This window comes from Oreochromis aureus, linkage group 16 (assembly GCF_013358895.1).
Source record: "Oreochromis aureus strain Israel breed Guangdong linkage group 16, ZZ_aureus, whole genome shotgun sequence".
NCBI lineage: Eukaryota > Metazoa > Chordata > Actinopteri > Cichliformes > Cichlidae > Oreochromis > Oreochromis aureus.
The window spans coordinates 21193460-21207199 of record NC_052957.1 but is presented as its reverse complement, the minus strand read 5'-3'; the positions used below and the strand labels follow the sequence as shown (position 1 = coordinate 21207199).

The 13740-nt window shown below is 41.2% G+C and overlaps 1 protein-coding gene across 2 annotated transcripts in view; it reads right to left on the bottom strand.

Moving 5' to 3' along the window:
• Window positions 1-13740, bottom strand: part of nck2a (NCK adaptor protein 2a) — a 40767-nt gene that overhangs the window by 3994 nt on the left and 23033 nt on the right. For both annotated transcript variants that reach the window (XM_031734534.2, XM_039600233.1), the window contains exons 2-3: window positions 9649-9890; window positions 833-1608 (exon numbers count right to left, since the gene is read on the bottom strand). In XM_031734534.2, coding sequence (XP_031590394.2) covers window positions 833-1608; window positions 9649-9874 — 1002 coding nt within the window. In that variant the 5' untranslated portion in view covers window positions 9875-9890. The remainder of the gene's footprint in view (window positions 1-832; window positions 1609-9648; window positions 9891-13740) is intronic.

Sequence of the window (13740 nt, the reverse complement as noted above, 5' to 3'; positions counted from 1 at the left end):
GGTTACATGATAATGCACCATGTCTCAAAGCTCAAATCATCACAACATGATAGTGAGCTCACTGTACTCAAATGGCCTCCACATCCAACAGATCTCAATCTGATAAACCAACTTTAGTATGTGGATGAAGAGTTTCACATCATATGCAGCTAGCAAATCTGCAGTAGCTGTGTGACACCATCACTTCAACCAAAATCTCTGAAGAATGGTTCAACACCTTGTTGAATCTGTGCCAAGAAGATATGAGATAGCTCTGAAGGCAAAAGGGCATCCAATGTGGTGTAACTAATGAAATGGCATGTACTGGAGTGCAATTATTATGACCTTCAGCAGCAACACATCACTGAAAAAACTTGAGGATTTCACCAGAAACCTTTTGTAGTTATTAGTGTAAGCTAAAGCAAAGGGTATATTCTGTATAGATTTAACACAGTTCTACAAATTAAGCTACTAAGTAGTTAAAAAGATGGATGAAGAAAAAAACAACACAAAAATAGTGTAATTACTGTAGGAGATTCAGATTAAATATTTCTCCAACCAGCTGCTTCTGCTCTAAGCATGTGAATGTGAATAATCATGTGATTGCTTATCAGCTGCTCCAAAAGGTTGTGTCTAATGTTTATGTTAAATAGGACTGATTACTAAAAATGTCAAGGTTTCATATACATCCTGTCTTTAAGCTTTTAAAATACTTAAATGCAGGTCCTGACATGGAGACACATGCGGACTACATTTCCAAACTCTGAGGATGAATCCTGGTAGAAAAAAAAAAGAGCAGTTTTTCCCAGTATCCAAAATGCTACTCTATCATGACTTCACCCAAGTGACTCACCGATGATTCGCTGTCTCGTATGAGGAAGTCACCCTCTTCGCCTTTCTCGTTGAGTATACACTCAGCCTGGTGTCTGGTGATGTTGCCGTAGTACCAGTCCCTGCCAGCGAACCTCCCTGAGCGTGCCGGTGTCAGGAGGCGGTTCTGTGGGGAGCTCGACGTAGAGGAGGGCGGGCCAGGCCGCTCGTCCAGCACCGTCACATAGTTTTTAGGTACCAGGCCCACCATGCCACGTGAGTTCTTACACCTCCACCACTCTGGGTCGTTCTCGGGCTTCTCCACCACTTCCATGACTTCTCCCTTCTCAAAGTTTAGCTCCTCCTCTGTCACAGAGCTGAAGGGGTAGAGAGTTTGAACCAGGTGAAGAACTCCCCCACGGCCACCTGCGCGCCCGTTTGCCAACAAAGTTCCTTGAGAACCCTCCAGGTATCCCCGCGAGGAATCGCCCTCCCCTCTATCATCCGCCCCTCCGAGCTCCTCTTGGACATAATTGGAGGGAAACCAGCCTACCCGCCCCGCCTGATTGCCCCGCCACCAGCCGTCACTGCACTTCTCCATCACGATCACTCTGGAGCCTTTCACCAGGGTCAGCTCATCATCCCGCTCTGCTGTGTAGGCAAACTTAACTATAGCGGGGATATTGAGGTCGTAGATTCTCTCTGCTGCTCCTACCCCAACTCCTCCACCCCCACTGCCATTGGAGGGGTACTCTGTGTCTGAGCTTGGTGTTGGGGAAGCATCTCGAGCACTCGTCTTCCTCTTAGTTTTTCCTAAACCTGTGCACATAAACAGAAACAAGAGTAACGTTACACAGATGGTAGCAAACACTTAATTTTTTCCCCCACATTTCTACCAGATGAGTTATATCATAATTTGGTCTCCACAATACCCCACTTTTCTTACCAGGCCGACACCAACTGTGTCTGTCTGGTGCTAGCTAACAAGTCTCACATGTCCCCATAGCTTGTCTTATACATGTCAGTTCAAATAACTGGATAGATCACTCGTTCTACTCTGCATGTACTTTCCTGGTCAGACTTGTTCCAAATTGTTGACTATGCCACTTTCCAGTGAAGAGCCAACATGGCAGACTTCTCTCACTCGCGTCACACTTTCACTTCATTTGTACAAATGGTCCTCTCACATACACCTAGTTGGTTTAGTGTGTTTAACCAGGTCTGCCCAGCTTAATAACCTACTTAATCTGCGAAGGTGCAGAAGTCATTCTGCATCCAAACTTGCATTCAGAGATAAAGATGTGATCATTTTTAGGATGAAAAGGCTTTTGTGAAAAAAATGCCACATTTTGGAAAAGCATTGAATAGTTTAGTTTTCAGGTGAAAAGTAGAAACTTTTTCAATTAGTCATGGACATTACTTTACTACCAACATCTAATGTTGCAGGTTGTTGGAGAAAGGCTATGCCCCACAGCTCTCTGATATATTTCTACACTACCCTTATTAAGAGACCCTTCAGCAGCTGCATGAGTGATTCTACATGAAGCTGCACTCATCGTAGAGCAGGTTGGTGCAGGGGACTAACTAACAAATTGGGTCAGCCAGTACTATCTATGGCGAGTGGCAGAGAGGAGCAGCACATTCAGCTGATCAAACAATAGATAAAGATGCATAGCAGAGTATGGAGGGGAGGAAAAAAAATCACTACAGTCTAGCTTTCACTCATTGTGATCTTTTTATATGAATAGTGCTGTGAAAAAGTTTTTTTTTAATTAATTAATTTATTTTTTTTACAATTTTAAACAGCTTGAAAGTCCGTTTATTACATTCTCTGTCGAGATGATCCCATACTGCTTCAATAGTGTTGAGGTCCAGGCTCTGAGGAGGCTTGGTACATTTTTACTCCACCAGCAGCATGTTTGGGATCACTGTCATGCTGAAAAATGAAGCTGTTGCTAATCAGAAACTTTATAGATGATATTGCACGGGGATCAAAATCTGATGGTACTTTTCTGAATCCATAAATCATCAATTTTGACAAGATCCTGAAAACCACTGGCTGAAATGCAGCCCCAAACCATGACAGAGTCATGCCTGTAAAAACTATTGTACGTCTCTCCTGAACTCCTCTGTATACACGGATGATCATTTAAACCAAAAATTTCAGATTCTTTCCAGTTCTTGTGAAATTTTGCAGTAGCAGTTTCAATTTATCTCAGTCTTTTGTAGTTTCCAGCTGCCATTTCTTTTGTCCTGCACTTGTCCAGTTTAAAAAAAACAAAAACAAAACAAACAACATTTAAGTACACTGTGGAGATATGCCTAGTTTTCTGCTAATAGCTCTTTCAATTCAATTTTATTTATACAGCTTCAAATCACACAACAGTCGCCTCAAGGTGCTTTGTAAGACTGCCGTCTTTGGCATTTTTCATATATTCAACTACAGAAATAGGAACACATTATGTGTTTTTGTGACAGGGTGCTATTAACAGAGCGCCTAAGGTAAAAATTAGTTCTTTGCTGTACTATTATGACACAACAATGGTTCATCCCTTGAGGCGGGTGCCTTTTTCTGCTTGACTGACTCATAGGTGAGTGTTAAGTTGCTTAACAAAAACAGCAGCAAACTACAAAACAGCAACAAAAAAACATTCCTGTGAAAATGGTCAGGTACTAGGATTGGACTGAAAACGAACTAAAAAGCAGCCACTGTCCAAAAAACATTGAAAGACCTTCAGAAAGCCCAGAGAAGTATTCCTAAAGACTGCATTTAATAGTAGAATAAAATCTGGTTGCTTGGAAGCCACATAAAGAAATGAGGGGAGCTCAAGACTTCTGCACAGTAATGTAAACACGGCTGGAATGACAGCAGCTGTTGTCGTTAACATGTGGGTATGGTGATTTTGTCAAAGAGTGGCTAAAAAATGTATTTTTACAGAGCAGAGCAGCACCTTGGAAACAGCTGTTTTGACTGCTGGTTAACATGGGCCGCACTTCTGTTATTTAAAACTCCTTCAGCTATATGATAATACAAACATGGGTAAATGAGAACGGCTTTTCTGGGATTTCTCCTGTTGTAAAATAAAATGTATATGAAATTAGATAGTAGCAGATGAGCCAACAGATGCAAATAACTGACAAAAAGCCAGATAATAAATTGCACTGAATCACAAAATTCACATAAATGTGTATTAAATCAGTCCTCAAGTCTTTCACTGAATTACAGTTTAGTAGTTCTGATGTATGGGCATACATATGGGCCCCATATTGTACCAACACTAAACATATAGAGATATTTCTGTTGTTGTGGGGAAATGGCATCAAAAATGAGCCAAAATTGCCGGAAGGATGAAGCTTCTTGATCATCTCACATTTTGTGGGTCTTCAGACTAACTGGAGGGATGTTCATAAGCAATCAAGAACTGAATTTTGCATAATATGTTCTCTTATTCTTGTAAGAAATAACTAAACACTAATCAGTTCTTGTATATGAGCAGTAATGAAAGCTGCAATAACCTGAAGTAGATAACTGGAAGTAAGCAATAGTAAGAATGGCCTCGGCTGCTGGGGGAAAGGAGGCAGTTACAGTCACAAGAAAACTAATTGAGGCTGCAAGTTGTACTCATGGGCTGTTTGAGGCATTACAAGTGCAAAAAGTACTTTAGATACAGGATATGCTATGAGAAACCTCAGAGGTGAAGGACAGAGTGATACTCGCGATATTAGAATTAACAAAGAGCTACTCCCCCACTCACACCGAGCACCCCTGCTACTCATAAGGATTGAAATGAAAGCTCATTATCTGCTTGGTATTCTGTCGACATCATCTACAGGCCGTGCACACATCTATTTAAATCAAAAGGCTGAAAATAGTTGGTGCTGACAGGGAACGAAAACTGGAGCAGCCACCATGGGCTTGATAATGACAGGCATATCTAGGATCAAAGTCAACTCCTGTCTTACCTGTCTCTGACTTTTTCATTCATGTACTTTCAAAGAGAAGTCTTTAAAAACGCGCGTGCACTTCAGTGAGACCTCAAGTTAAAGTCTCTGAGCTGAACATAACCAAGGAGGTCTCCTCTTTTTTTAAATTCATGTTAAAATAATAATGATATGCCACACAGCTGACAACACTTACACCGTTTACTTGACAGTTGAGGCTTGTGTCATATGCTCATGTGTGCCACTAATGAGTGAAGTGAGCATCTTGACAGCTAATCACCCATTTGTGCCACAGAGCAAGCTGAAATGTCACTGCTGAATAGAACATTTACATTGTTTTGAAAATTGCAGGGTTCACACAGAGTACCATGAAACTTGTTGGCAGAGAGAGGGAGGAGAGAAGATGTGGAGTGAAGAGAGACGAGGGGTCCCTTGGCAGCTGTTACACACACACACACACACACACACCATGCAGGAGACCAGGCACATCAGAGGCCACAGCTGACAAAAATGCAAAGAAGAGGGATGAGATGGGAATAACAAACAGATCATGTTTATGGATAGCAGTGTGTATCCTACATATCTGATAGCTGTATGTGTGTATGAGGGAATATCGGAATATTCTGTATCCAGTGACTGCAATCCAACTACTAGACTTTTGGGCCCATTTCAAGTGAACCTTTACGGAAACTTAGACACACACACACACACACACACCCCAAGTAAAAACACCTGACTGCACGGGGGGTGGGGAGATATCATACATATATGGACCGAAACCAAAACAGCTCAGCTGTTCAGTCTGTACCTCACTAGTGTAGCGCCCAGTCAAAGATGCCAGGGTTAATTTCTTTCCTAGCAGAAATGTTGCTTTTATGTTAAAAGCTGTGGTGGCAATCTTACTAGAGTCTCATTCACACATGCACTGCACCACCGTATTTCTATAGGCATTAGCTGGGGGAGCTGTGTATGGGAAAATAAATGTCAGACTCATAGAACTGGACATCAAATGGTCTTTAACCTCACAGATCTCTAGTACAATCCCCGAGTAATCACTAACTGTGCCCATGTAAGAACATCAGCAACAATCGTCGAATTCAGAGCAAACGAGTGGGCATCATGTGTCCTCCCTCCTGCATGCTCTAACCAGGCAGCTTCTTCATCTAAACCAGAGTACTTCCAGTACTAAGAACATGCCCGACTATGCCCTGCTGAGCACCATGTGCGAGAGAGGCCAGTTGTGAACAATGTCTATCGACACTGTATAGATTTTTCTCTGTGTGTTTAGTAATAACAGCTCAGTGAACTAAAAAGTTGATCCTGTCAATGCCTGTTGCCACACACCTAGAACTCTTGAGCACATGCGTGAAAAACCTGATCACTGTCAGGGGTCTCTATTAAGTCATTAGGAACATTAATGTACAAGTGACCCATAACTGAATGATAGAAAGCAATGGTACCTATCCTAGATAGGTACACATACCTCTGAGGCGCACATTTCCCCCCCCCTACTCATTTCCACTTCAAGGCACTGGCCTACTGGTTTGAGCAGCAGCAGGCTTTATTCTCTCCTCCCACACATTCACTCCCAACCTTCACCTACCTCTTCATCTTCTGAAAGGAGACTCGATTTTCAAGCCCAGAGGACTTCAACTCAGAGGGAAGTGAGTTGATGAAAGCCTCAGTGTCTGCATGTTGCAGCATATTGCTTCACTCTATAACTTAGAGTGGAGGACAGTTGAGGGGAAAGTTACTGTAATAAATAAGTCCACAAAATCCCACATTGCCCAGCAGCAAGTCTGTGCAACAATCAAAAAGCAATACCTGGTCCTGGAGGAAAGTATTGGCACTGACTCATCGAGTGGTGTGATTTAGGAGTAGTTGAAGTGAATCACGTGTGAGCAATGTGTGTGTTTTTTTTTTCCTTTTTAAGTAGCAGTGTTGCTCTGTTGATATGAGTGCCATGGGAAGCAGCTATGGGCACCAGTATACCACTAGTGGGCCATGGGGATCTTAATGCATTACTGTGTGTTAACACCAGCATAACCTGCCAAAAGGCTCAAGGAGACAAATGAAGTTGGATAAGCTGTAGACCCCCCTTTTATCATATACTTGTTTACATTTTGTATGTGGTATTGCCCAATTGGCCATAAGCAGTTTATATTCGTACTGTACCCATAAATCTATTAGCATACAAACATAAGTGGATTACTTTCATATTTTAAAAAAAGATTTATCTGCTTTTTGTTCTGCTGAAAGTCTACTTCTATTACAGATCATATAAAACATATTCAGTATAGTTGCTGGTAATCTGACTCTGTTGTGTTAAAAAAGATGGGTGATCAGAAGTTGCTAGAACCCAAGACCTAGAGGACTAAAATAAAGTGTGCTTGAAATGGCTGCACATTCTTTTGAAGCTTGTATTGCTTAAGCAGGACACAGGTCTATTTAACCTAGCACTGACAATGACCATGTTTATTAAAAAGTGCTAAGTGAAATGGACCGTGGGTATACCGCTTTTTAACCTGAGACAGGAAGAAGTGCTTTGCACAGCTTCATATTCACCCACGCACCATCACTCACTGATAGCAGCAGACATGCTGTTTAAAAAAAAAAAAAAAAAACTCAGGTGGATGGAACTCTAACTTTCCAATATGTTGTACAGTGAGTACTGGCCCAGTTTCAGGATTAAGTAGGACTTAAGCTGAATTCTTTCAGCCATTACTGTTTTTATTTCCTGGGAGAGCAAAGTGGGGCACAAGGCAGCATGCAGCCATTTAGAGTTCAATTTTGCCTCGAGTGATGTTGATGATACAGCCACATTAAAGCACAGAAAATGAAAATGAAAAGCTGAAGATAACAATAATTATAGACTACCAACAGGCTGCATAAACACAATGGACTGACTGAAGAGATGAAAAATAGAAGAAAAAGGCCAGACTACTGAGAGGATGAAATAATCAAGCTCCCAGCCAATCAGATTCTCCATTTAAGTGTGTAAGTTCCATTAGCGGCCGACCTCACCTATTGCTCATCACCTCATCATGACAGCGTGCTCGCCTATTGAATTTTCTCTGGCTTTTAACACTAAAGAGCTACTAGCTGGAAGCACGCTACTTAGACTGAAATGGAACTAGGCCATAATGATGTAGTCGATATGTAACTTAGGGGACAGAGAGGTAATCCATCATTCTCGCACAACCATTAGGCGGTTGATTTCTCCACTGATTAAACCACTGATCATAGAAAAGCAGAGACCTACAGTGACGGAGAAAAGAGCTGATGGGAACAATACTGAGGTGGGGGAGTGAGTGAGGGGATGCTATTGTCTCTGTACACAGTGAACTCTTATGAGGGTGACAGTGGCAGGCTGTGCCACGCTAGCCCACATGAGGCTACATAGTTTCCCCGAGGGCTGGTAGCCACAGAGCTGAGAGTAATCAGAGCATTAGACTAGACTCCTTTCAGCTCTTTCTCTATTCTCCACTTCACTGTCCTCCCCTCAAATCTAAATATGGCTGCCTTTCAGGGCCACACAGTTACTATTTTTATTCCAGTTGCGCATCTTGATCATTTTTTCCCCCACTGTTAAAATTTAACAGCAGGCGTTTCTATTTTTTCCCTTCTCACCATATCAGTCTCTCTCTCCTTCACAAAAAAGGTATGTCACACTAAAAATGTCAAAACAGATGAATTTCAGCGTTGCTCTGCCTCTGGCTCTTTTCCTGCTACAAAAAAAACAAGAGCAGGCTTATTTCTTGATGTCGGCTGTTTACCAGGACACACCACAAATCTGTAAGTGATCGGCCATCTCATTTGTGAGGGGTATTTTTCTCGGTGGTCATTTCTGTGGCATTTGTACTCCAGGGCAACTTCTCCCCAATCATTTTGTCACCCTACTCCTAAATTCCCCCCCCAAAAAATATGTAAAAATAACTTAGAACACGCGCCATTGGAATACTTGATATCTAACAGGACCCCATTGTGAGACTATTTGTCTTGCTACGAGTCATAATAAATTAAACAAATACCAGGATGCCTGACAGCCATCACGGATCATATTTTGGAACCGCAGCCGAAAGCTTAGAAATAGATTCCACTGTGCAGCCGCACTAAAGAGCAAACCATTAATTTAGGAATGTCTCAAAAATACCAACATCCGCTACAGTACAAAAAAAGTTAAAGTCAATGCTCACCGACATGTGTGAAAGCTCTGTGTGCCACCTATTCAGTCTATGCCACTATAAGCTGCTGTATTATGCATAAGGTCACATATAAAATCTCCTATATCTCTGTTGATGTCTTGATTGCAAGACAGGCAAGCACATAAAAGAATTACACTTATTTTTCTTTTAAAAAAAGTTTGTCATACTCGATGCTAACAGACAAACTTTGTTGTCTTTCATCCATAATATTTTTAGAACTGGCTATTACAACGACAGCCTCCATTTTTGATCAGGTTGCTTAAATGGTGAATGGTAAATGTGTTCAATGCATTTAGTCATACTATATATTCTCTGCAATCCCTGTCACAGGCTGACAGCTATGCCAACATATAATTTCTAATATATTCAAGTCACGAATGGGGACTGAGAGACAAGAGTGCTGACAGCTGAGAGCAATGGGCAACTCAACAAGATCCCTGCAGGGCACAGTAACAGCTCCCAGCAAGGGGGTAGACATGGTGAAGGAATCATTTTACTTTTTTTGAGAGAGAGAATTCAAGCAAACACAAGTGCACACACACAGACAACTGTTTAACACCGCATCTTATCTCCCCCACCACAGCGCACAGAGTATTGAAAAGAGGATGCAGAGATTTTCTGCTTTTACTGAGAATAATCTCCTGGCAGTAGCAACTTGTACACACAAGGCAACCTTTGACTTCTAAGCAGCGTGTGACTGAATTCCTCTTACCCAGAGTGTCTTTGATGTTCTTCACAAGCGAGCCTTTCTTCAGGCTGTTCTTGCGCTCGACGTAGTTTGATGGCACATATCCCGTTTGATTGGAGGCGTTGCGGACACGCCACCAGGTCTTCGAGTCGTCCAGGAGGAAGAGACGCTCATTTTTACGGATGTCAAGTTCCTGGTCCTGCTGGGCCGTGTAGTCCCACTTGGCTACAACAATCACCTCCTCTGTCATCTTTCATGGAGTCCTCCTGTTGGGGGGGAAAGGGACCTGGAGTGAGCCAAGGACTAAAACTCTTTGCAAACTGCCATACAAATGGTGTACATCAGTATGCACATTCACTTATGTGCTATTAGTAAGCATATAAGTTAATTATTATAAGGAAATACTGCTTCTGACTGATCACCTGACTCCAGCCATTAAGCAAGTTATATTTAATCTATAAATCACAACCATAAAGTTGTTCTTTTGTTACTTATTAACCAGATTTGCTGTCCAACATTATAAACAATGACAAATACAAAGACTGCAAAAACATCTTTTACAAAATGTCAAAATACATATTCATTTTTTCCCCTAATGCAAAGGATAATTTAGAGGTGAGTTTGTGTGAGGCTCTGCACTGCTGTGACACATAAGAAGTCATTACAAAAATAATCCATACTCATCCCTGCACACAGTTACTAAACCGCTTATCCCAGCTCACACTGGGCATTATTCTGCATACACCCTGTACGGGGGTTCCAGTCTATCAGAAGGCTAGATTACATAAGGAAGCTAAATATGACAATCTCATGTTTGTGAGTCATATTTAATCAAAATTTAAATAGATAATTCATTGGATGGAGACTAGAACAACTCAAACTGCTGATAAAATTCTTACTGGCAAACTATTTCTTTTTCAGGATAACGGCGCTAAAAACAACCCCTCAAAAAAATAAATATAAATTGTCAAAGGACTTCTTTGGTAGAAAACAACACAAACACACAAAATCAATTTGTGTGCTCATTTTGCATTCACCCTCTCTAGCACGCACATTACTTTGCCTATTAGATTTTTCTGACAGACAGTGAGCAATTACATGCTCTACTTCACCAAGCTTTAGGTAAGGTCATTCGACGTGATGCTGCTAGACCACCTTAACCACCTTAACTGCTTCAGGAATCACTTATGATGCAACCAAATTTGGGGGAATCTGCACAGAGATATAAGGAATGTTTGATGGAATCTTTTACTCCAGTTTGTGAAAATCCGCTCTGTGATAAAAGCCACCTTGTGGTATGAGAACCATCTTAACAATCCAGTTTATATTTAGCTCTCTGCCAAGTTAGGAGTCTACAAGTGGAAGCGCGATTACTTCAAGACGTGACTGACGAGAAATTAGTGGAGATTATAAGGAGCCTTTTGAAAATAAGGATAAGTTAAATAATTGACAGTTGAAAGGGGTGTTATAAAGCTTTTGTGCCATCTATTGCCAACCAACGTAATGGAATAAAACTGCCCGTTTGATATCTACGGTCTAATCTAATGTAAGGCTATCAGGAAGCTATTGTGAGGCACCGAATTACAGCAGTAACAAAGTTCAGGGTTCAAAACAGACATCAATATCTACAGCACAATCATGGGGAGCATGTGTGTGCATTTTACAATATAAGCACAACAGTACATGGACTGGACACAAGGGAAACAATCAGCAGCACAGATTTATAATGCAGGGGGATTGTATATTCCCTTACGCCTATAATCATTTACATTTTAGTCTTTAATGAGAGGGCATAGCACAGATAAAGAACAACCACAAAAGAGATTTATGACTCATGAGAAGAGGAGCTGCACAAATTAGACCATATAAAAAGATTCCATTACTGGTGGAACGATTGATATCTTCTGGGTAGGCTACATTTTATGAAATGCAAATGGAAGCACTCTAAAGCTCCGGCTGTTTTTTCAACCGGAGAGATTCAATTCTGCTTCAATTAGGCCACGACCGCAGAGACAGTGCAGCCGATACAGAATACATTCTTACAGTTACAGCCGAAAGCAGGGTTGTGTGTCACTGCACGACAGCGTCTAATAGCTGCTTTCTGTCTCTGCAACAGAACAATAAAAACTGAAATGCAACAGTTTGAGCAGATGAAATCTGCACTCATGAATGTGTCTCTGCTTGCCGTCACTAAGGCTGTCAAACTGGATTTCTTCACGGGCTTGAGCACGGACAACAGAAGAAAGCAAAGGAGGAAGGTTGTGCAATGCTGTCATAGCTTAAGTTCAACCTAAGTTAAATTACTCAACTTTCCAGGAGGTGACAACTTTAAGTGCAGTACAAAGAATTCAGTAGGAAAAAAAGAGACAGAAGGGACAGTTTGATACTCAGGAAAACACGAAAAGCAGCAGCTGTGTTTCTTTGGAGAGGGCAGGAAATTGAAGTGAAAAGGCAGATTTATGACAAGATGAGGGACAGTGACGTCAACTCTTCTAGGAGACAGGAGGTATGTGAACGTGCTGTGGCCTTTATCTGCCCCAGGCTACAGCTTCTAGGCCGAGCTACTTCAGTTGCACGATTACGCTAAACCTGAAGAAGTCTGATTGGTTATATGCTGCATAATATTTTACAGTTGTCACTTTTAAGATGTTGTATAAAGCACATAAGAAATGTTCAACAGAAATAAATCTGGCCGCACTTCTACACAAGAGTGGTTGTTACACTCACTCAGACCTTCGAGCTGAAAGTTGTTTTCACGCTTGTAGCGCAACTAAATTTGAACAAATCAAGTAAAAAGCAATTACACTGATGCCTAGATCTGAGCTCATTCGTGGTTATACTTTTGACAAACAAATTAGCAGCTGCGAACATGCAACCAACTCATTCCCTCAACCGATTTGCTGTCATCACAAAATGTCAGTGCCACATATAATCCATTGTATAAACTCTAGAGTGTAACAGCAGGTCTTGCTGCACTTAACTGAACTTTATGTGCTTACTTTTTTCCACCCCACTGGTGTCACCCCAGCGAGTACTCATTAAGGAACAACTGATGATTATTAGATGAGACTGCAGTGACAAACAGGTAGAAAACACATGAAAAAAAAGCCACAGTACCGTCATGTTATGGGGGAGTGCAAAATGAGTCAGCCTTGTGTATCTGTTGATATCAGCTTACTACAGAGAGTATTTGAGCAAAAACATATATGAGTAGTAAGGCTAACCTAAATAACAAAACTAATCCAAACTAAGACCGTCTTAAATGTCAGTATAAACTCCGTAACAATGGCACACTGTCCTGATTAATACATTAAAGATCCATTTGAAACTGTTAACCATATTCTTCATTAATCAAACCAGGTTTTAAATTGTAGGTATAACGTTGCACAGACATGATGCAATAGTGTGGAGATTGTGACTAAAGTTAGCAGTGCTAACAGCTACAGCCTTCCTGCCTTGCAAGCTACCATCCAGATGTCTGTGCAGACACTGCTTAGGTCGACCTGTTTTTTTTTTCCTCAAGTTGTTGTAAAATACTAAACATACAAAGCAAAACTGCTGAACAGCAGCAAAACAAAGTGGTTACACATTGCACAAGAGTAACTGAATAATATGTGACTGTTTTTCCCCACCATCCTATCATGAGCACTGCACCACCTATCAACCATGAGGCCAATTTCTGTCTCTTTGCCATCCTTGCATCAGGCAGAGTGATGGCAATGCTGCTTCAAATAAAATCCGTCGTCCTCTGTCAGCTATCATGTATGACACAGTGGCAGATGTATCACAGCTCACTGTGATACCCACATTGCTCTTGCTGTTGCAATGAAATCCATCAAGGCAGTTGATACAGAAATCAGTCTGAATGCCTATTTTTGATACAGCTCAGCTTAAAAACAGGATCTGCTAAAGAAAGAAAATTAGATAGAATTGCCATTTAATAGGAGCAAATGACTTCCTTGGTATTGTTAACAGACAAGACAGGTGGCTAAACAAAAAGGTCTCTTTCTGCATGAATGCACACAAATATACAGGAAAAGAAAATAAACCAATTTAGGCCAGTGTGAAACTGGAAAGAGATGGTGGGGTGGAAAAAAAAAAAAAAAACACTCAAGA